Source organism: Urocampus carinirostris, chromosome 20 (genome assembly GCF_059441175.1).
Source record: "Urocampus carinirostris isolate Australia breed hairy pipefish chromosome 20, RoL_Ucar_1.0, whole genome shotgun sequence".
NCBI lineage: Eukaryota > Metazoa > Chordata > Actinopteri > Syngnathiformes > Syngnathidae > Urocampus > Urocampus carinirostris.
Genome location: NC_142368.1, coordinates 9,660,523 through 9,685,646, shown reverse-complemented (window position 1 = coordinate 9,685,646; position 25,124 = coordinate 9,660,523). Strand labels below are relative to the sequence as shown.

Below are 25,124 nucleotides of genomic sequence, written 5' to 3'. Positions count from 1 at the left end.
CTGTTTCATTTTTTTATATTTCACTTGTTCACCGTTTTAGCTAACTATCAAGCTACCGTGACAGAAAATAGTTGAGAAGCACTGCTCACATTATGTATGATTTAACACCTCCTAGTGGTAATACTTTATTCATACATTTAAAAAAACAACACTGATTGAATAACAAGCAAAAATACATAAGTTATCATGTAAACATGCATTTTTTTTGAAACTCGTATGTTGAGAAATTAGTTTGTTTTACATAACATGAGACTCACTTAGAGGAAGTGACAAGTGTCTGCTATATTTCTGCTACAGGACAGGTCAGTCCGTCTGCGAACCTCAGTTAACACTAGGCAAGCCTTTTTCGACCCTGACACCCACCTGTTTTTTGCTCACGTCTGTCCCCAATCTTCGACCCGTTTTTGATCCTGACCACGTCTACTCTCCCGTCCCGGATTTCGACCTCTTTTTGTCCCCGACCACGTATACTCTCCTTTCCTGGCTTACGACTGACTTCCGATCCTGACCACATTTTTGCGCTCCTGTCCCGGCTACTGACCTGTTTTTCCGTTCCCGACATTGCCATCGCTCGCCACAGAAGATCCACTTCCGATTTCAGAGCGACCTGCTTCCCGCGTCCAGCAATCACCAGATCGTGAGCGCAACCCTTTCTCTTTCTTCCACTAAAACTTGTGAGAAACGCAATGCAAGCGGGTCCTGTCTCCGTTCTGGTCTTGACAGTTTGCCTGTCAACCTGTCATGCATGTTTTTGGAATGCAGTTGGAAATCAGCCTACCTGGAGATGAGAAGTAATTAATATTATATATAATATATTTCAATCCGGGCAGCACGGCGGCGCAGTGGTTAGCGCTTGTGCGGCACAGTTCATGTCATGGGAACCTGTCGTGGGTTCAAATCCAGCTCCAGACTTTCTGTGCGGAGTTTGTATGTTCTCCCCGTGCTTGCGTGGGTTTCCTCCGGGCACTCCAGTTTCCTCCCACATTCCAAAAACATGCATTTCAGGTGAATTGGCCGGTCCAAATTGTCCCTAGGTGTGTATGGGCGAATGAGTTGTCTGTCCCCGTGTGCCCTGCGATTGGCTGGCAACCAGTTCAGGGCGTCCCCTGCCCACTGCCTGAAGATGGCTGGGATGGGCTCCAGCCCCCCGCGACCCTAATGAGGATAAGCGCTACGGCTAATGAGATGAGATGAGATATTTCAATCCTATAAAATGTTTAAAAAAAAACAGATAGGACATACTTTCCAAAAGTACAAGAATTAGTGTGTTCAAATAGCTGTTCCTTAAAAAGTAGAAAACTTCATGACAACATTTTAATTATCTGCGACAGTCCTGTCCAGAACAACATGTAATATTTCAATACATTAATACAATTTTTTAAACAATACACTCTTTACAAAACTGTATGATCAAGTATGTTCAAATACAACAAAATGCATTTGTATTTACAAAAAATATATATACTACAATCCTTTATTACTAATTTAATTGTAAGTCTTAATGAGTCATAACATCAATATCCAGTAAAATGAACCATACTGTCTTATTTTTTTTTACTGATTTAAAAATTCACCGATTTGTAACAAAATTTTGGTCTTTCTTAGTGCAAAATAAAGTTTAGTGGGTTTTATATAGTTTTTAATATTGGATACCTGAAAAGGAGATTTAGTAGGACACCAGTTTGTTGTTTTCACTAGTATTACACACAGTTGTTCGTTGTTTTGGTTATTACATCAGCCAACCATGTTTTTGTTCTTTGATCACCACACCATTTAGGTAGGATTTGCTTTTGTAACCTAGGAGATTCAATAAAACAGGTTGGACTTTCTTAGCTGAAGGCTTCTCTTCCTGTCCTCCTTGCAAGTTCAAAAATCCATTGATGTCTTCTCTCCTTATTTTGAGTGTCCACTAAAATTTAAAGTTTTGATGGTTATTAAAGAAAAATATTCATTTCAGTTGTCTGTTGGTTATGCTCGGGCGGTCGTTTCTCCCTCAGAGACGAGACTGGCATTGGATCTTGACATTGTCCACAGCGGGGACGTCTTTCTCTCGGAGTTCGTAGGGCTCAGTTTTCGTAGGATTCTTGTACTCGTGGTACTCTACCACTGGGTAAGTGACGACGGTCAGAAGTAACACAGTCAACAGGATGTACAGTTTGTACTCCAGGCACAGGAAGGTGCTGTACGCAAACGCGATCACAAAGCCCAAAGACTCCCACATCCGGTAGTTGGCGAAAGCTGCCTCCTTCTCGGCAGGGAACAAGATGCCGTAGAGAGCTGCCGGAACATCAAAAACAAAAATAAAAATAACGTTTTGTATCTTTGAACATTAAAAACAGTTAAGATTTGAAAATATAAGTAAAATGAAGCCACTGTCATCGGTTAGCAGATTCTCGGTCCTGTAATTTGGCCTATATACTAGAACCCAGGATATGGTCACCCCTGCTTTACGACATTTTCACTTTGTAAGGGAATTATGGTCTAACTGTCCTTTTATACCATATTCTATACTCTTATACCCAATATATACTTATATACTCTTATATCTCATCTCATCTCATCTCATTAGCCGTACCGCTTATCCTCATTAGGGTCGCGGGGGGGCTGGAGCCCATCCCAGCCATCTCCGGGCAGTGGGCAGGGGACACCCTGAACTAGTTGCCAGCCAATCGCAGGGCACACAGGGACAGACAACTCATCCACTCATTCACACCTATGGACAATTTGGACCGGCCAATTCACCTGAAATGCATGTTTTTGGAACGTGGGAGGAAACCGGAGTGCCCGGAGGAAACCCACGCAAGCACGGGGAGAACATACAAACTCCGCACAGGAAGTCTGGAGCTGGATTTGAACCCACAACAGGTTCCCATGACATGAACTGTGCCGCACAAGCGCTAACCACTGCGCCTTCAAGGTCAGGAAAATAAGTTCTCAGGCACCAAGGGATGTGCCCCTGATAAAAAAAGCTACAACTTGAAGGCCACTATGAAGCCTGCTAGCTGGTTAATCAAGATGGCCTTGACTCCGACTCCCACATTCCAAGCCGCTCGAAAGCTTGCCTTTCTTCTCGTAGAGACGCATTGTGTTTACAAAGTTTCACTATCCCTATTGCTCATTGATCATACTCGCATGCCATCTAGCAACCAACATGATACACTGCATTTAAATATGTGCTTCCTGTCTAAACCAATCAGATTCATTCCCTTGGTTTATATAAACCAATCAGATGTGTAGTTTAATTCTTGTGTTTACCAATAAATGAGCCTCCTGCCATGGGAGGAGCGTGATTTTTCCCTGATCCGATCTTGGAAGCACGCACTTCCGATGGAAGGGGCTATCAAAAACCTAAATTTTCCGACTCAGAGTGAGTTATTTTCTTCATTCTACTACAATCTCAAGTTTTAACCTTGACACACTTTATTTGCTGTTAAAAGTGTCAAAAAAAAATTGTTCAAACTCAACTTTACAGTTTGGAATAAGATCTTTTTTGCCTCCTCTTAATCCATTTTGAGGTTCCAAATTGAATCTGCTGTACAGCGGGGGATACAATTCTATGGTAATCAGCTTTTAACCCCCGGCAACCCAGATAAAAAGAACAAAATAACAAAATAGTATATGTAATATACATGTGTATCATTAAATATCATTATAAAATGTACAAAGCATATTACAAGCATGCTCTAAGCATGAACGCTTAATTGAGGATATAAAGCAGGCTCGCGAGCCAGATATGGCTCTTTCAATGAGTACCTATGGCTCAGAGACAAATTTAATTGCATGCAAATTTTCTCCATTTCGTTCAAAACTTGAGCCATTAATCCTGACACACGCAAAGCCAAACCAAAGCTGATACTAAAAGCAGTACTTTTCAGAATATATAGGGCACGTTTTCACTACGATTTACAGCCAAGGTGCCACACAAAAAAAAACTCGTTTTGGCTGTACGACGCTAAAGAATCCTTTATATAAAAGCTCACTATATAATCTGTTTTCAGTGTTCGGATACTTTTTGATGAAACCACGGAACAAATTGTAAATATGCGAAAACACCGGAAGAGAACTTAGTTCAACATCGCAGTTGAAGTACCGCACAGATGAGTCAAGTTTGAGACTAAATATCTCGAGTCACAGAGCGCAAGGAATATTTTGCAACAAGCTTGCACACTGCACAATACACAAAGAGGTAAGTATTTCAGGAGCGAGCAGCAGCAAGTCAACTGCAGGAGAGAGAGTGGGAAAGGTGAGAGGAGAGAGAGTGGGAAAGGTGAGATGGCACAACATTCATTTGGACAGGTAACTTAAAATTAGTTTTACCTGGTTATATCAGTATCAGAAATTATTTTCCCCCCATTTTATTAACACTCCACTTATTGAAACATGAATTGTTTGTACATGATTCAATTGTTTGTTTGTTTGTACATGATTCAAATTGAATCTTTTCTTCCGGCGCCGTCACGAATGGCAGCCACTCCAGCAGCTCCCGTGTTATTTTCGATTGTTCTCGATTGTTCTCAGCTCAGGGATGCTGCTGGAAATGTGAATTTCCCTTCGGGGATGAACAAAGTATCTATCTATCTATCTATCTATCTATCTATCTATCTATTTTCCCATTATGCGATATCAACCTAAAAGCTTGGGCTTCGGCCTACTTCCTTTTGGGCACATTTTTATGTATCTCATCTCATCTCATCTCATCAGCTGCACCGCTTATCCTCAGTAGGGTCGCGGGGGATGCTGGGGCCCATTCCAGCAATCATCGGGCAGTGGGCAGGGGACACCCTGAACTGGTTGCCAGCCAATCGCAGGGCACACTGGGACAGATAACTCACTCGCTCATTCACACCTAGGGACAATTTGGACCGGCCAATCCATCTGAAATGCATGTCTTTGGAATGTGGGAGGAAACCGGAGTGCCCGGAGGAAACCCACGCAAGCACGGGGCGAACATACAAACTCCGCACAGTAAGGCCGGTAGCAGGATTTGAACCCACGCAGGAGGTTCCCACAGCCTCATATATCATTGTATTGTACAGCTATTTTTTGTGCAAGTATTTTGTTGTTTCCTCTGGTTAATTAGTGGGTTTTTTTTTTTCTGTGTGTACACTGCCTGAATAAAAAGCCACAAACTTCAAATTAAAAACTTTTTTTAAAAGCTTTTTTTTCAAATGTTGGACTTTTAATGCACAAGTTGTAAGGTAGCTTCGGAAAATGACAGCTACGCGGTAGGTTTACTGTTTACCTCTACATACAGGCTACTCTAGTTGAGAGATATTTGAGATACAAGGTGTCTTTCGAGCAAAAATCTCGCCCGACTTTTGAGAGGAATTCCAAGTTACGAGAATTTCCAGACACTACCACTGGGGGCTGAGTGCTTGAGACCACTCACTGCTATCATCAGCTTGTCAGGGTTATCATGTGTGTTTCTCGCATACCTGCATTTCTCCATTTCCCGTATTTTTATCGTGTTCTCTCACTCCACCACCACCACACCTACATATCCGTTAACAACTGTTGACTTCCTCCATTGTAAGTGCTCATAACAAACTCGCATTTTATTTCATTAATGTCTTCTTATTTATTTTATTACTGTATTTTTATGTTCAATTCCTATTCAAAAGAACGTGTTTTCAGTGATGAGGAAGATGTGTTTTATAGCTATTTAGGGTTAACTTGGATGATTTTGGTAGTCCAGGAAACCAAGAACCAGGAAATTCTAGATAAGAGCTCGATCCGGGAAGGAAGCAATCTCGTATGTAGAGGGGCCACTCTAATAATAAAAATAATGTGTCTACTGACCATTTGTCTGCGTCTGCCAGATGGCGTCCGCCATTCCCCACAAGGCGGGAAACACAAAGAAAACACCCAATTGATCAGGGTGGGGCCTCCAGTACAATAGTGCGATGATGCATGACAGGTTAGCTAAGGCTGCTGAAAAACACACACAAAATAACCAACGGTAAAATTGCGCAATGGCCAAACGCTGATCAAAACGAAGACCAAATTTTACCAAGCAGGAATAGTGGCGCCCTGCCGGTGAAACGGGCCAGCCGTCCAAAGAGGATTGAGCAAAGTGAATTGGAAGCCCCAAAACACATCATCACAAAACCCACGTAGTGAATACCCAGGGCGCACGTCACGTAATTCTGAAAAAACACAAAGGGCTCAGTTTTTATTTTCAACCAAAATAAAGTTTTGAGGTATCTGTCCTTTGAGTTTTTAACTTTTCTTGATGACGTTTTGCAGACTCTCACGATTAAAAATGAATGAATATAAGTCAAGTCATGTTTATTTGTGACGCCCTTGATCACAAGGAGTCTCAAAGGGCTGCACAGACCACAGATTAATGCAAACTACAGAGTATTATTACAATATCCCCTGATCTAAAACCTACATGAGGGCAAGGAAAAACTCGAAAACCTTAGCATGAGGAAAATGAAGAAACCTTAAGAATATAAAATAGTTACCATGCAGTTGGAGTAGAATAGAAAACTGAATCATTGGAAAAATGTTGGTAATTGCCTTTAGCTGCTATGATATGAAACAAAGCACTACTTGTTTTAATTTAGATGCTCACTTTAAAGGGACACTGTGTAATACTTTACCACCAGATGCTGCTGTATTGTGCAACCAAAAACAAGTGCTACAAGAAAGAATACAAACTACGAAGACTCAAAGTGACTAAACATCACTGATTTTCTTCTCATCTCTTTTGCTAAGCCTTCCACCAGATCTATGGCTTTTGGAGGTACCCGCAGCAGCAAGATGGCAGACAATCATGTCAGCTCCCTCTAAGTGAGGCTCATGTTTTGCAAAATAAATCCAAATTCCTTGATTTATGAGTAATCTACAAAAAGCTAATTTATATGAGTTTGTATTTTTTGCTTATTGTTCGGTTCTTTTTCAGTTTTATTTTTACCACTAGGATTTTCAATATTCAATAATACACAATGTCCCTTTAAATGTTTACATTTATCATCATAAATAGGGAACGATTTTCTATTTTACAAGCAATTAAATATTTGTCTACGATTGCACTGCAAAAATTAATCAAATTACTCATATAAATTAAAAATCTTAACTAATTTTGCTGGTTTTAACTATTATTTTCTTGTTTTACAATAAAATCCAATTTGGGGAACCTAGTAAAAAAATAGTTAAAAAATAGTAGAAATTTTCGTCCACAGGCAGATATTTCTGGTGCTATTTTTTAAGTATTATTCTTGTTATTGTCATTATTAAGATAAAAAGGTAGTTAACCTTGAAGAACAACATCAAAACGGCAAATTTATCTACCCAAATGTGCCATAGGGACGACAAATCACAAGAAAAACTCGATACTGTCAATTAAAGGGACACACTGTAATATTTGACCATCAGAAGTCTCTGTATTGTGTTGTTCAATGGACAACAAGTGCTAAAAAGCACTAGGAAGATTACAAAACTACGGACACTCATCACGTTGCCCCTTCTAGGTGAGCCTCGTGTTATATAAAACAAATACAAAATCCTTGATCGACAAGAATTTCTTGATAAAATGCACATTTGTGTGATGAACCATGTATTTTTGCTTATTATTTAAATCCAGGGTTGGGTAGGGTTACTTCAACTCGATTACTTTGAATTACCTTTGGATTACTCCAGTACCAAATATGCTAATAAAAGACAAAAGAAACTAAATATGAATAAAATAATGACTTACGACACGCGGTAAGCTTTCTCTCCTGGCTTTGATCTTTTTGATCGCCGGCAAAACGAACATAAAATGCGACAGAAACAAAATGAAAATAAATCCAAACAGCTTGCCAACATCATTTTTGCCATTCCATGCATTCCGTTACTCTCCAAGCCTACACAAAATTTAGTAATTTTATTTATATTTAGTTTCCTTTGTCTTTTATTAGCATATTTGGTATTGGAGTAATCCAAAAGTCATTGAAAGTAATCCAGTTAATGTAACCCTACCCAACCCTGTTTAAATCAATATTACTTCTTTGATTATTTGAGATTTTTAATCACTGGGAAGCGTTAAAACAAGCACAATGTCCCTTTAATATCGCATTTTGTCATACATATGCAACAAGACGGTAGTAAACTAAAACTATTTGTTCCAGTTTATACCACAGGATGTCGCCAAAGCACACGGTAAACACAGCAATCCCTCACTATAACGCAATTCACTTTTCACTTTATTTTGCACGAAGTTTTTTTACGGATTTTCATTGTGTTCTGCCTTCAGATTGGCTAAATCAGAGATTTCACACTCAGTTTGGCTCTGAGGCCGGATCCAGACTTCCTTTTCTAAGACAGGCCCAATCAGTAAACGAATGTCAACTCAAAATGTTTAGCTTTGTTTTTCAATATAATGCTCTAACATTAGCAACCTACCATACATATTACTATCAAAGCTGACAAAGGTTTTTTTTAAAAGACACCACATTTATCCACCAACAATAAGAGGGGTAAGATTTTAATGTTTGGCATTTACTGCTTTATTTTAACAGTTGAGTGCATGTAATTTAACACCTGGACCAACTCACAACGCTATTATTATTAGACTCTTTATGGCAAGCCAGAATAAATCATCAAACTGGCCGGACATTTCTGGGCTAAATAGTCCAAGAGAGTAGTTATTTGTCAATAAAAATGTTTATAAGCACAGTATACCCTATTTGTTTTTTTATGAAGATTCTCAACTCACTTTATAGGGACACTGTGTAATATTTGACCACTAGTGCTATATTGTGTTTTGTAACTGAAAAGCAGTGATAAAATGCAAAATATTACAAACTACAGGCACTCAAAGTGACCAGATCGCACTATTTTTCTTCTCTCTTTTTTTTTGCCCAGCCTTTCACAATAAAATTGTTTATAGGCACAGTTCCTTTGTTTGTAACCACATTTTTGGGCCTTCAAAAATATATTGTTGTCATGATTACCGATGTGACTCAGCTCTGCCCGCTCATTTGGCGCCAACCGCCGCGGGTTCTGATTGGCTCCCTGTCACTATTTGAAACCAGTCCTGTCTGTCCCCTGTTGTCAGTCCGTCTGCGAACCTCAGTGTATACAAAGCAAGCCTTTTTTGACCCTGACTCCCACCTGTCCCGTTTTTGCTCCCGTCTGTCTCCGGCCTGTTTTGCTCCTGACCACATCTGCTCTCCCGTCCCGGCTTACGACCTCTTTGTCCCCAACTATTTTTACTCTCCCATTCTGGCTTACGACTCGTTTCCGACCCCGACCACGCCTTGCTCCCCCAGTCCCGGCTACCGACCAGTTTTTCTGTCCCTGACACCGCCATCACTCGCTACGGAAGATCCACTTCCGTGTTTGGATCAAAATCTGAGTACGAGAGCGACTTGCTTCCCGCGTCCAGCAAACACCGGATCGTGGGTGCAGCCCTTCCTCTTTCCTTCAATAAAACTTGTGGTAAACGCTACGCATTTGGGTCCTGTTTCCGTTCTGGTCCTGACTCTTGTTCTTTGGTTTCATGGTTGGTTTCACTACATTTAAGACTTGCTTTTGTAATATAACAGAATAATTTGACAAGCCTTGTACTATTTTAAAAATAAAAACATTTTAAGTTCTGTCACATTAGACAAACTGACCTTGGTATATTCTCCAGCCAGGAAGCTCTGTTCAAAACCACTGTACATGGTGAGCGGGATGAGGGTGAGCAGCCTCCAGTCCTTCAGAAGTCGGAAGGTGGCGAGGAAAGTGTGGCAGAAAGGTTCACGGTTGCCTCGGAAACGGCTGGTCTGCTCATGGTCGATGTTATCGAGAAACACGGCCACGATCAGCATGGCCAGCACGCCCACGCCTGTCCAAAAAAATTAATATGGACTCGTGAGAACGAACAAGCCCTTTGCTAAGTTTACGTCTCCATGAATAATCCGCATTACCGATGTAGCATCCGACTAGGGTCCACACCAGTTTCTGAGCCGGTCTGCTGGTGGTACTATTAGAGGAGATTGTCAGGCCGCAGTCGGCTGCCCCGCAAAACTGGAGCTCCTCGTCTGAAATGTCAGCTAAAGACACAACAGACAGATGTTAGAGATATGAAGGTATGAAGATCAAGGTGTTTTGTGATTTGCTTTCGTTTCAATTTTCATTTACAATTTCACTGATTACGGATTTCTTAACTGCCTGAGTCGTCGGGCCACCACTAAGGACATGACTCTGGATAGCTCTTGCCATTGTTGATGGTTCTTGGTCTGAGGTCGGTCGAGGCAAAGATGGCACCAGTCAATCTTTTGATGTTGTCCACCCAGTTCCTCTCTGTCTGCCTCTCCTTCTGCTCTGGAGAAAAATCTTGGCCGGTCCTGATTTTCTTGTGACCTAACCATACCACGGCAGTTTTCGTATGCGCACAGTTGATAAAGTTCTTCGTAGGGTCCAATGTACCCTCTGATGGTGTTGCGCTCTGTTTCATTTGACACATGGGCTTTGTAGCTCCACCAAGAGGTTTCCTGAAGCATCTCCAATGATTGGCAAGCGTAGAAGAAGATGAAGGTAACCGGCGCTTTCACGAGTCTGATACTTATTTACTGATATTTTCTTGTCTCTTCGTATGGGTTTAAATCTGGCCAGTGCTAGTGTGGTTTCAGGTATTTTGGCCCTGATTTCTGGTCCTGAACCCTCCTCTGATGTGACAGCTCAAAGATACTTTCATTCAGTTACAGTATCAGGAGACCAGAACAGACCAGGAGACCCCAGAGCATTCATTTCAGTTCTTTATTTAAGGAAGCGTTCAGATAGCTTCGGATCAAGTGGCCAATCGGAGTGCGGAAGTCAGGCAGGTCGAGTTTATCGGGGTTGGAGAGGAGATCGAAGTGTGGGACGGAAACAGGTCGGATCGGAGGCAGGCAGAAACAGGTAAGCAGAATTCTTGGGCGAATGGGAAATCAGAGTCACACAGAGTTACAAATATACTCTGACAAAGGAACTCTGGGCGCAGCGCGCTTAAGAGCGAAGTGCCAGCCAATCAGAAGGCGCCCACATGATTGCTCCAGGTGATCAGAGTTAGTAGTCATGACATACAGATTCAAGCTCTTGGTGGTTGATGGTGATATTTGAGGTGATACTTTCGGGTATTTCTTTTTTTTTTTTTTTTTTTTTTTATAGCTTGCCACTCCTTGCACATTGCTCTCTGCACTATTGTAATTACAGCGTTATTGTTACAGTGTTAATGTTACTGTGTACCTGACTTGTTAACCTGACTGCCCATATTGCACATCTGGTTAGCTACTCTTCTTGCACTATCGGCACTATGGTAAAATACTACACGTAGCCAAAATACAATACAACATTATTTATATCTGTACATTCAAGGAAACTGTGGGGGTCAGATGCATCGACATTTCGTTCTGTATATACGTGTACTAGAATGACAATAAAGTAGATCTGAATCTGAATCTGAATCTGAATTTTAGTCAGCAAAGTGGTATGTTAGTAATGGTATAGCCCCCAATCTTGACTGTACTTTCATATTGGACCAGGGCTTTGGTAATGAAAAGCGTCCTCCCCCTACCCCAGTCCCTCTCTTGGAAGCCTCATCTCAATTTTTGTGGGAAATAATAATTGTGCCCCCTCATGAATTAAATATCTCACCCTTGAGACTGATGTCTGGCGATCTGTCTGTGGTTACCTATATTGGTGTCCTGCCCAAAGATGAGGGACGACATGAGGTTTCCCCACACGGCAGATGACTGGAAGATGAAAAAGAAGACGCCAAAGTATTGGTTGATGATGTCTGGACCCTTCTTGCCCTCCTTGGCTGCCTGCTTGTTTCCGGAGATGGTGAGGTAGGTACACTTGGCCGACCATAGGGGGGAGCCCCCCAAGCCCAAAATCACAGATGTTGGGATGAGCGTGTACCTAATTCCAGAGAGGAGTTCATACATCAAGAAAACACGGAGAACACGGGAAACCAATTGTGAATCTAACTTCTTACCATCCCGGGTAGAGGTTCCCGAAGGAGTAGGAGACATAGCAGGCCATTCCAGCCACAATGGTCCACTTGCAGCCCAGGTTCTTGATCATGATGGGAGGTAGGAACATGGACGAGATGATGATGGATGCGTAGATGACGCTCAGAGAGGCCACACCCATGCCCTCCTCTGCATTTAGGCTGCTCTGAAGAGAGAATCAATGATGCTTACTATCATTATTGTTTTATTTTTTTTTGTCATGTGGATGGAAGTGTAGCAATAAAAACATTGATATGGGAGCCGTTTTTAAAAGTTTAAAGTTTACTAGACAGTCAAAATAAAGAGAGAAGACATCAATACATTTTAAACGTGCAAGGATAACGAGGGGGAATTTACAAAAATCCTTAAAATGAGAAAATCCCAATCTGTTCTAAAGGTCCTCCCCTAAGCCCTTTGTTTTTAATAAAGGGTAAAAAAGGGTGTGGTATTCAAAGAGCAGCAACATGATTGGCTAATAGTGACAATGATGTAAACAATGCATAATAGTCAAAATAACAAACAACAGTGAGGAATAGTAGTCAGAATAATGACTGGACTTGGTTTTCCAGTGCAATCTCTTTTACAGTCGTCCAAACTTAAAATCAGAAACAAACTGGGAAAAACGTATTAAGATTATAACATTAAATTATAATTTTCATCTGAATTCATATAGGATTTTTTTTTTTACAATTTTAGGAATAAAGAATGAATTCACATCCTAGTCTCCTCAAATGTCATGCTTTATGTCACTTAGGGTTGGAAAAATAGCAGTTTTTTTGTCAACTGATTATTTAACGTTTATTCAGGAGAAACATGTTTCAAAATGACATATAAATATGTGTGTGTATTTTTTTCTTTTAATGCATTTTACTTATACTGTATTTTTCTCTGCAAATAAAACAATTATGTTTCATTTTGATTACAAGGTTTTTGTATAATGTTCATCCATCTTAAAAAAATGGATGAGCAATTCATATAATTATTCTTGAAAATATATAAATATATATATATATTTTAAATCAAATACTTGATTTTAATAATACACATCATAACGAAAGAAAAGCTAATAAAATACCCAAATGAATAAAATAATAATATAATTTTAAACCTTATACGGAAAAGAATGAAACTTTATCAGACTAGAAAATATAACTAATGAAAATAAAAGCAGAGCATAACCCAAAAAGGGTTATTAGCAGGGTTGGGTAGGATTACTTTAACTTGATTACTTTCAATTACTTTTGGATTACTCCAATACCAAATATGCTAATAAAAGACAAAAGAAACTAAATATGATTAAAATGACTAAATTTTCTGCAGGCTTGGGGAGTAACGGAATACACGGAACGGCAAAAATAATGTTGGCAAGCTGTTTGGATTTATTTTCATTTTGTTTCTGTCGCATTTTATGTTAGTTTTGCCGGAGATCAGAGAGATCAAAGCCAGGAGAGAAAGCTTACCACGCGTTGTGAGTCATCATTTTATTCATATTTAGTTTTTTTTGTCTTTTATTAGCATATTTGGTATTGGAGTAATCCAAAAGTAATTGAAAGTAATCAAGTTAAAGTAACCCTACCCAACCCTGATTATCAATAAATATAAACAAATAAACATTCAGGCTCAAACGCTTGAAGAAAAACGTTCCCATCAAAGTTTAAAATAAGAAAAGGGGAAGCTAATTCTAATTCATCCAAAAAATAAGAATAACAATCCTTTGTTTACCTGCAGGCTCTGCAGTCCTCCGTACGCCGTAAATAGTGATAGGAAGCCCAACGACACCACCAGGATATTCTTGAAATTGCGGCTGATCATGGCTGCTTTTCTAATACCAAACAAAACAAAATTTGAAAAAGAGAAAAACGTTCAAATCTGTGTTTTAAGAGGTTTTTGCAAGGGAGTCCTCGGATTTACTTGACTGCTGCCGAGTGGAGACAACCTTTCTGATAAATATGCGTTTACTGTCCCAGCGGGGCCAAAGTTCACATAAGTAACACACCCTCACTTATCTCTGCTTCTCATATCAATCTTGGACAAGATGATGCATTAAAAATCTTTGTCTCATTCCCGATACCATTGAGTCACTTACTGGAAATTATGTCACCCAGGGTTGTTTTTAGGTTTAGAGATTTGGGGGTGCTGATTTCCCCGTTTGTCTCCGGCTAACGACCCGTTTTTTGACCCTGACCACGTTCAGATCTCCGTCCCGGCTAACGACCCTTTTTTCCCGTTTGACCACGCTACGATCTCCCGCTCCGGAAGATCCACTTCCGCATTCCGAACACGCTCTGATCCCGTGAGCGGCTTGCTTCCCTCGTCCAGCGAACACCGGATCGCCGGCGCTGATTTTTCCTCTATATCTCAATGAACTTGTGAGTAACGTTACACATCTGGGTCCTCCTCCTGTTCTGGTCTTGACTTTATTTACAGCAAATCGAATAGTTGACAACACCACGTTGATATCAATAACAATAAAGACAGTTCTATGCTATTGGAATACATTTAAAAGTATGATAATAGTAGTGCAGTGCGGTGACTGACTGGGTAGACACGTCCGCTTCAGAGTTCAGAGGTCCTGGGTTGAATTCCGCCATCCAGTCTCCCAGTGTGGAATGTTTTCCTCCTGAGTGGGTTTCCTTTGGGTATTCCAGTTTCTCCCGAGTTCCAAAACATGGACAGTGAGTTGAAATCGTGTCTAGGTATAAATCTGTGTGTGTGTGGTACTCTGGCTCTGTCTGCCTTGCAATTGGCTAGCAGGGTGTCCCCCGCCTACTGTCTGAAGACCTGGATCCAGCAGCCCCTCCTTACCCGTCATGGTGATGAGCCAGGAGTCGGCAACTCGAAATACTGAAAGAGCCATATTGGACCGAAAACAATATCTAAAAGCCTTATAACGAATGCAACACATGCTATATGGATCTACAGGGAGTGCAGAATTATTAGGCAAGTTGTATTTTTGAGGATTAATTTTATTATTGAACAACAACCATGTTCTTAATGAACCCAAAAGTCTCATTAATATCAAAGCTGAATATTTTGGAAGTTGGAGTGGGGTTTTTTAGTTTTAGCTATTTTAGGAGGATATCTGTGTGTACAGGTGACTATTACTGTGCATAATTATTAGGCAACTTAACAAAAAACAAATGTATACCCATTTCAATTATTTATTTTCATCAGGGAAACCAATATAACAGCTCAACATTCACAAATATACATTTCTGACATTCAAAAACAAAACAAAAACAAATCAGTGACCAATATAGCCACCTTTCTTTGCAAGGACACTCAAAAGCCTGCCATCCATGGATTCTGTTAGTGCTTTGATCTGTTCACGATCAACATTGCGTGCAGCAGCAACCACAGCCTCCCAGACACTGTTCAGAGAGGTGTACTGTTTTCCCTCCTTGTAAATCTCACATTTGATGAGGGACCACAGGTTCTCTATGGGGTTCAGATCAGGTGAACAAGGAGGCCATGTCATTAGTTTTTCTTCTTTTAGACCCTTTGTTGCCAGCCACGCTGTGGAGTACTTGGATGCGTGTGATGGAGCGTTGTCCTGCATGAAAATCATGTTTTTCTTGAAGGATGCGGACTTCTTCCTGTACCACTGCTTGAAGAAGGTGTCTTCCAGAAACTGGCAGTAGGACTGGGAGTTGAGCTTGAGTCCATCCTCAACCCGAAAAGGCCCCACAAGCTCATCTTTGATGATACCAGCCCATACCAGTACCCCACCTCCACCTTGCTGGCGTCTGAGGCGGACTGGAGCTCTCTGCCCTTTACCGATCCAGCCACGGGCCCATCCATCTGGCCCATCAAGACTCACTCTCATTTCATCAGTCCATAAAACCTTAGAAAAATCCGTCTTGAGATTTTTCTTGGCCCAGTCTTGACGTTTCAGCTTGTGTGTCTTGTTCAGTGGTGGTCGTTTTTCAGCCTTTCTTACCTTGGCCATGTCTCTGAGTATTGCACACCTTGTGCTTTTGGGCACTCCAGTGATGTTGCAGCTCTGAAATATGGCAAAACTGGTGGCAAGTGGCATCTTGGCAGCTGTACGCTTGACTTTTCTCAGTTCACGAGCGTTATTTTGCGCCTTGGTTTTTCTACACGCTTCTTGCGACCCTGTTGACTATTTTGAATGTAACGCTTGATTGTTCGATGATCACGCTTCAGAAGCTTGGCAATTTTAAGAGTGCTGCATCCCTCTGCAAGATATCTCACTATTTTTGACTTTTCAGAGCCTGTCAAGTCCCTCTTCTGACCCATTTTGCCAAAGGAAAGGAAGTTGCCTAATAATTATGCACACCTGATATAGGGTGTTGATGTCATTAGACCACACCCCTTCTCATTACAGAGATGCACATCACCTGATATGCTTAATTGGTAGTAGGCTTTCGAGCCTATACACCTTGGAGTAAGACAACATGCATAAAGAGGATGATGTGGTCAAAATACTCATTTGCCTAATAATTCTGCACTCCCTGTATATTATTTGTATTAGCTGTATTAGAGATATACCGCCTGAGATGAGATGAGACAATGTTAGGTAATTCGAGTTTTTCCATTTATTTGACTAAATGAAGAAATAAAATGCAGGAATGGATGGATGATATTCTTAAAAACAGTAACCCTACTGAAAAATATATGGCTACTCATAAAGCTTGAGACCAGGTTATTATTAGTAGGCCCCTACTCTATGAATAGGAGAAGAGTCTGGGATTGAGTAACTGTCATGCATCATCTTCCCTCTTTCGGCATAGCCTCAAAATACAACCTTGCCGTACTTTGCACATAAATATAGAATATCTGTATTTTATTCCTGGTGTAAACACTAAAATGTAATACTCACGATCCCGCATTTTTACTTTAAGCAAAGGAAGAACAAACGTTGAGCACTGAAATAGTTTCTCACTCGGTCAGATCTGCTCTCCTTGATGATTCGTCGAAAGACAACGAATCAGTGTCTTTGTCGTGATTACTGATGTGACTCACATGTGCCCGCTCTTTTGGCGTCAACTGCCGCGGGTTCTGTATTTGAACCCATTCCTGTCTGTCCCCTTTTGTCAGTCCGTCCGCGAACCTCAGTGAACACTAGGCAAGCCTTTTTCGGCCGTGATTCCCACCTGTCCCGTTCTTTTTTCTCCCGTCTGTCCCCAGCTTCGACGCGTTTTTGATCCTGACCACGTCTGCCCTCCCGTCCCGGCTTTCGACCTTTCTTTGTCCAAGACTACGTCTTCTCTCCTACTCTGGCTTACAACTTGCTTCCCACCCCGACCACGTTCTGCTCTCCTGTCCCAGCTACCGACCCGCTTTTTCAGTCCCTGACACCGCCATCGCTCGCCACGGAAGATCTAGTTTCGTGTTCGGAGCACAATCCGAGTACCAGAGCGACTTGCTTCCCGCGTCCAGCGAACACAGGATCGTGGGCGCAGCCCTTTCTCTTTCTTCCAATAAAACTTGTGAGAAACGCAATGCAAGTGGGTCCTGTCTCTGTTCTAGTCCTGACAGTCTTTAGTTTGTCCTTATATTATTGCAGCCAACATTTTGAAGCTAAAGTAAGTCTGGCATGTTACAGCAAGAGCTGCTTTACTATGCCAGGGAATTTTTTTTGAAGAATAAGGGCTTAGTAATAATAACAATGTGAAGGTTTTGTGGGAGAATGGACCCATGTGGGGGAAGCAGCATAGTTATCAAGTCTCCCGATTGAAATGTGTCACGACCAGAACATAATCAGGGCCCAAATGCGTAGCGTTAACGACAAGTTTATTGATAGAAAGAGAAAGGGCAGCGCCCGCGACCCGGTGCTCACTGGACGCGGAAAGCAAGCCGCTCACACAATCCGATCGAGATTCCGGCGCGGGAGATGGCGTTGTCAAGGACGGAAAAAACAGGTCGTAAGCTGGGACGGGAGAGCAAACGTGGTCGGGTTGGTTATTTTACTTTTTTATCAGCTGCTTCATAATGTGGTTACAAAAATGAATACATTTTAAGGGAAAAACGTCATGATTACAGATTGGAATGACCTGCGCCCGCTCATTTGGCACCAGCCGCTGCGGGCTATCTGATTGGCTCCCTGTCCCTATTTAAACCCTGTCCTGTCACTCTATGTTGTCAGTCTGTCTGCGAACCTCTGTTGCTACAAAACAAGAGTTTTCGAACCCCGACTCCCGCCGTCCTGTTTTTGCTCCCGTTTTTCCATCTGATTTCCCCGTCTGTCTCCGGCTACGACCTGATTTTTGATCCCGACTACGTCGGCTCCCCTGTCCCGGCTACCGACCTGTTTTTCCGTTCCTGACACCGCCATCGCCCGCCACGAAAGATCCACTTCCGTATTCGGATCATAATCCCATTGCGAGAGGGACTTGCTTCCTGCACCAGCGAGCATCAAATCGCGGGCGCTGCCCTTCTTCTTCCTATATCTCAATAAAACTGAGAAAATGTTACGCAATTGGGTCTACCCTGTGTGCTGGGCTCGACAAAAAATGCTCTTGTTTATTGATAATTTCCCTTCATTGAAAAGTTGCATCAATTTGTGGCGCCGTGGAGGGGAGCGTGGCAGCTCCGAGAAAAATCTCCCGAATTCAAAATGCTGAAACTTAATAAGTATAAGGCAGGGGTGCTCGAAAACAAGAACGGTATGCATTAACAGAAATCAAGACCAAATAACCAAACCAACAAGTGGGCACAAAGCAACAAAAAGTCCAAACAAGAAATCAGAAACAAAAAAACCAAACATAACACAGCCCAAATTAAAACTACCGAAACTGGAAATAGAATAGCGCATGGAACCAAGGAAACCAGAATGACGCTGACAGACAAAATGAAAAATGACAATGACCTAACCACCACATGGAGATCAAATGCCCTTTTTAAAGAGTGCAGGATAATTGGGCACAGGTGTGTGGTGATTGGAAACACCTGTGCCCAGTTTAAACCTTGGTTGGGGCCCTCTGGTCGTAGGAGGTGTGTCAGATCCTAACAATTTCTTTTTTTAAAAAAAGGAAAAAAGCTAGGAATTGATAACCAATAACAATTTTTCAAAAACGATTAAAAATGTTTCCAATTCCAATTTATAGATAGGACTGTCATAATTCCTGATATAGAAAGGAGTAACTGATTCCTATTATAGCTGATTCGTAGTTGTTTCCTTTCAGTCGATTTCAAGTAAAGTACAATTTGAAAATGTACAAGTCTCCGATATCAGGTTGTCGTAAAATATAGATCTTAAAAAGATTCGATGCACATCATAAATACTCAGAGCAAAAAGTATAACTTACTTATTATACCGAAGTACATTCAGTTGGGTTACTGTTGAAAATACCAGTTTTTCTGTTGGTGTGAAGTTTAAAAACAAAATCTTGTTTTTAATTGGTAAGTAAATCCCATAACGGGAGCTATGTCACTATTTTTACGAATACAACAAATTCTGTGTAATGGCATAAGCGAGCTAAGGGGCAGATTAGGGCCCCGAAACCACTAGGGGGGCCCCAAGAGTGTTTTCCTTTTTTACTTTGTGTGTCCACTCGAAAATACTTCTACAGAAATACAACAAAAATACTACACAATAACTGCAAAACTAAATATCAAATATAGTGCTTAAAAACAGGGACCTGATTTTTTTTTTTTTTTTGCATTCATTCTAAAAACAAAAATAGTATTCAATTACTACAAACACACTACTCCAGTCATACTATATTACAAAATACTACAAGAGAATTATTTACTCCAAAAATACTACAAAAAGACAACTACATTAATATTACAAAATACTAAAGAAACATGACAAAAATATTTTTGTTGAAATACGACAAATATTATACATAAATACTACCAAAAATCTGCTTTGGAAATACATCAATTATACTTCTACTGAAATTCTAAAAAAAATATAAATACATAACATTATAGTATAAAAAACTGCTAGATAAATATTACTAAATAAATATTATTAACAGGAGGTTTATACCAGAAATGCTGCAAATTAAACCTATAGCAATACTACAAAATTTTTTTTATGGAACTATCACAAAAATACTACAAAAAAAATCAAACTACAGTAACACTGTACAACAAAAATACTACAGAAATACTACACACATACGACAAACATTCTTATATGGAAATACTTCAAAATACAACAAAGATAGAACATAAATGCTAAAAAATAACAACACTACAGTAATACTACAAAAATACTATAATCATAAAATTACTTTAATAATACAAAAATACTATAAATATACAACAACAAATCTACTTTCGAAATAGAACAAAAGTACGACAGAAATACTAAAAGAAATTCGTACTATGGAAATACCACATAAAATTACTTTAGAAATACTGCAAAAATAGTACAAATTAAATCTACAGTCACAACAACAAAAACTACAGAACTTAAATAAAAATCCGACTTCAGAAATACTAAAAAACTTAAAAAAAACTTACAGTAATACTTCAAAATAAATGACAAATGAAGTGCTTAAAACAGGGACCTAATATACTATTTTACTTAATTGTAGTCGTTTTAAAACCATTCAGTCCAGTGATTGTATATACAGCTATGACATCATGTTGGCATCCAGGAGCCGTGGAAAGGGGCAAAGGTTTATGGGAAGTTATTTCAAGGGTGTCGACTTCTAGGCTTTACAACCTTGCTTCTTGTTTTCTTTACTGTACCTTATTTTTTGTCAGGATATAGCACACCACCGTCCTCCAGAGGGCGCCAACAGGCAGACGAACCGGCCCAAACACCTGTTCCTCATTACACTATACCCGACTGTAATCAACCTTTGTATTTAATGACTGTGCCAGCAGCAGAGGCTATTTGGGACATTGTCTTTCACTTCTATTGTTCATTTGAATTTTGCCTTACACTTGATATGCCTTCCACTTTTGTTGCATGTTTTGGTTTGGGACATTTTTCTATTTATTTTGAGTCACCTGTTTTCTGTTTTGTTTTGGTTTTTAAATGGATTTTGTTATTAAATAACCAATTTTCTGAGCAGCCAGCCCTTCCTCGATTTCATTAAAGTACAGTACACTGATTTGTTTTCTGTTTTGATTTGCTTGTTTGTTACTTGGTTTATGGATTTGTCGAGTAAAAAAAAACAACAACAACAACACTAATATGCAACGTCTCCTTTGTTTGCCTAAAATATTAGATCGCTTGTCATCCTTTTGATTTTATTTATATTTTATATTATACTTTAATTATTTCGATTTTATTTTTAATTTTACAATGCAGCCTGGTCATCCTGGATGGGGGATGACCTCATGTGCTGTGCTCAAGATCCCATCATTTTCCTCATGCTGAGACTTTTGAGTTTTTCCTTGCCCTCATATCGGTTTTAGATCAAGGGATGGTGTATTGACAGTCAATAGTTTGCAATAGTCTGTGCAGCTCTTTGAGACTTCTTGTGGGGGATTACCTCATGTGTGGTGCCTTCAAGATTCCATCATTTTCCTCATGCTGAGATTTTTGAGTTTTTCCTTGCCCTCATGTAGGTCTTAGATCAAGGTATGCTGTAATAATAGTTCGTGGTTTGCAATCATCTGTGGTCTGTGCAGCCCTTTGAGACTCTTTGTGATCAAGGGCTAAACAAATGAACATAACATAACTAGACTTAACTTGCCCTTGTTCCTACCCTCCTGCATTTGGGTCTACCCATCAACCCGTGCCAATTGTATGCCTGCCGTCTCTTAAAGTTAGTTCAGAATACTGATATATTATTTCTGAATTATTTCTAATTCAGAATGGGTTTTTTCATTTATAAAACAGTTCTGATTCAGAATTCCAGTCAATGATTGGTTTAAGGTTCAAACAAGGGAGGACGTTTCAGATTCGATTTTAAAATCAAAATAGGGTTCTGAAATAATAATAACGAATTGAGATTAAATTGTTTTTTATATATATAAATAATACATTTAACATCCAAGAATGTCATCAGTCAACAATAAAATAAGTGTAAAGAAAAAGAAAAGAAATATATTATTTGCAAACGTGTTTGCATGTCCTGGTGTGATGTTATGACGGTTTACATTTGTAATAAAAGAGAAAGAAATTAAAAAACAAAAATAATACAGTACGTACACTACGGCAAACACCGGCAATGGTATTATTTAAAAAAAACACGAGAGGTCGCTGCTGTCCGTTTATTCTCGTTCATGATGGAAAAAAAGGTTGCAGTGCCACCTGAAGGTTGGCTACCGTAACTGCAAGACAGTGTTTTGACAGTACTTAGCAATAGATAGATAGATAGATAGATAGATAGATAGATAGATAGATAGATAGATAGATAGATAGATAGATAGATAGATAGATAGATAGATAGATAGATAGATAGATAGATACTTTGTTCATCCCCGAAGGGAAATTCACATTTATGATGAATGAATAAGAAACCAAAATATTCCAGATTATCTAATTCGTTTAATGTGGATTTTTGTTGTTGTTGTTACCATTGTTATTGTTATGCTGTTCTAGTGTTGTAATGATACATTTTCATTTATTTTAAAGTTATTTTTCTAGAAAAAAAACTCTTTTAAAATGTATTATTTCCTTACTTTTTTACATTTAAACTTTAAACCTTGTAAAATAAAATGCTTATTTTAAGAATTCAAGTCAAGTCATGTTTATTTGTATAGCCCTTAAAATCACGAGACATATCAAATGGCTGTACAGACAATAAACAGACAACATTATCATGAAAAATAGGTAATAACAGAATGTCCGGTTGACAGCTTCCTGAGGTCGATATCATTCATAAACTATTAAATACAAATCATTGAGAAGACAGAGCTATGCCCCTGAACAATAGTATTGCCTTTCACACATTGGTTAACTGCTGTTAAAAGTGTCGATAAAAACTGTTCAAACCTCATATTGTTAGAATATGATATAATGAAATTGTGAATGTATTTAATTGCTGTTAAAAGTGTCGATAAAACCTCATATTGTTGTAATATGATATAATGAAATTGTCAATGTGTTTAATTGCTGTTAAAAATGTCGACAAAAATGGTTCAAACGTCATATTGTTAGAAAATGATAGAACGAAATCGTGAATATGCTTAATTGCTGTTAAAAGTGTCAATACAAGTGTTCAAACAAAAAAATCATTGTTTTAATAGAAAACGAAGTGCAAAACTATGATAGAAATAGACTGCTGTCTTACTAAAATAAGTATTTAATTTTGACAATGTAAAGGATATGTCAGAGTGTGCAGTTTCCTCATGCGTGAGAAGATAAGCAGGACATTGTGGTTCATCCTTTGAGCATATTTAATCCTCAACAGCAAGCAAACAACAACACGGCTCCATTCAATTCAACATGGCGATCAACAATTAGCAAAACGAAAAATGGTGCGTGCGTAATGACGTCACACAATGGAAAACGTCTTACCGCAATATCACGAGTAAGAGCGCCGTTCAATTGACAAATCTTAACAGACAAATCATCAAGAAACTACAAAAATTATTTTGTTTTGTATTTTTTACAATTATTTTTTAGAATTGTTTAATCGGTAAAATAAGGGACATAAAACTAACAAACCAAACAATTACATTACAAAACATAAAAATTACAAAACAGGTGGGTTAGTGGGTAGGCAGGTAGATAGGTTGTTGGATTGGTAGATGGATGGATGGATTTATACATTGATTAATGTATGGATAAATGGATAGGTTCATGGATGGTTGGATGGTTGGACGGTTGGACGGTTGGCTGGTTGAATGGATGGATGGATGAATGGATGGATAGGTGGATGTATAGGTGGATGGATAGGTGGATGGATGATGGATAGATGGACTGATGTGTAGGTAGGTAGGTGGGTAGGTCGGTCGTTAGTAGATGGATTGATGGATTGATACATTGATAAATGTATGGATAAAGTGATAGGTTCATGGATGGAAGGATGGTTGGATGGATGGATAGGTGGATGGATGGATGTGTAGTAAGGTAGGTCGGTCGATAGGTAGGTAGGTAGGTAGCTCAGTGGGTAGGTCGGTCTGTAGGTAGGTGGGCAGGTAGGTAGGTAGGTAAATGGGTGTGTACAGTAAATGGGTCTATAGAAGGGTGAATGGGTAGTTGGGTATATGGGTAGATGGATGGGTATATAGGTGGATGGATAGATGGATGGGTAGATAAAAAGATGAATGTGTAGATAAGTGGATGGATTGATAGATGGATGGGTAGATGGATGAATAGGTTGATGGATAGATAGGTGGATAGGTAGATGGATGGGTAAGTGGGTAGATGGATAGTTGGATTTGTAGATGCATAGATGGATAAATGGATAGATTCATGGATGGATGGATAGATTCATGGATGGATGGATGGATGGATGGATGGATGAGTAGTAAGGTTGGTCAGTAGGCAGGAAGGTAGGTAGGTGGGTTGGTAGGTAGGCAGGTAGATAGGTAGTTGGATTGGTAGATGGATAGATGGATTAATACATTGATTAATGTATGGATAAATGGATAGGTTCATGGATGGAGGAATGGTTGGATGGAGGGATGGTTGGATGGGTGGATGGATGTGTAGGTAGGTAGGTAGGTAGGTAGGTAGGTGGGTCGGTCGGTAGGTGGGCAGGTAGGTAGGTAGGTAAATGGGTGGGTACAGTAAAAGGGTCTGTCGGTGGATGGATGATGGATGGATGGATGTGTAGGTAGGTAGGTAGGTAGGTAAGTAATTAAGTCAGTAGGTAGGTACTTAAGTAAGTAAGTAGGTACTGTAGGTAGAGAGGTAGGTAGGAAGGTAGGTAGGTAGGAAGGTGGGTAGGTCGGTTGGTAAGTAGGTGGTCAGGTAGGTAGGTAGGTAGGTAAATGGGTGGGTACAGTAGATGACGGTATGGAAGGGTGAATGGGTAGGTAGATGGGCAGATAGACTGGTAAGTGGGTAGATGAATAGTTGGATTGGTAGATGCATAGATGGATAAATGGATAGATAAATTGAAAGATTATTGGATAGATGGATGGTTGAATGGATGGGTGGATGGCTAGATGCATGTATGAATGTATTTATTGATTTCTGTGATATTTCAAAGGGCTTTTTTTCCCCATTGCCCTGGCAAATTATTCAGTAAGAGTCTCGAGATAGTTGGTACATGATTCAATTCCATCTATTCACCACCACTGATCTCAAAAGTCTAGAATCTGAAGAAAGAA

General features: G+C 39.8%; 2 protein-coding genes across 8 annotated transcripts in view; both read right to left on the bottom strand.

The window, feature by feature from the left end:
* Positions 1-25,124, bottom strand: part of chga (chromogranin A) — a 569,746-nt gene that overhangs the window by 361,811 nt on the left and 182,811 nt on the right. The window lies entirely within an intron of this gene.
* On the bottom strand, positions 1,361-23,281 carry unc93a (unc-93 homolog A). Of its 7 annotated transcripts, XM_088325507.1 has the most exons (10): positions 23,135-23,281; positions 21,389-21,482; positions 13,689-13,788; positions 11,951-12,132; positions 11,645-11,874; positions 9,900-10,025; positions 9,606-9,817; positions 6,011-6,146; positions 5,800-5,931; positions 1,365-2,277 (listed from the first exon to the last, which is right to left on the bottom strand). In XM_088325507.1, exons 2-10 carry the CDS (start codon positions 21,391-21,393, stop codon positions 1,994-1,996), a joined length of 1,407 nt encoding a protein of 468 aa, XP_088181633.1. In that variant the 5' UTR covers positions 21,394-21,482; positions 23,135-23,281; the 3' UTR covers positions 1,365-1,993. The 7 variants fall into 7 exon arrangements, with proteins under 7 accessions (XP_088181629.1, XP_088181634.1, XP_088181630.1 ...); XM_088325503.1 differs by lacking the exons at positions 21,389-21,482; positions 23,135-23,281 and adding an exon at positions 18,419-19,788 and having other exon boundaries at positions 1,361-2,277; positions 5,800-5,928; XM_088325508.1 differs by lacking the exons at positions 21,389-21,482; positions 23,135-23,281 and adding an exon at positions 18,419-19,784 and having other exon boundaries at positions 1,364-2,277; positions 11,951-12,127.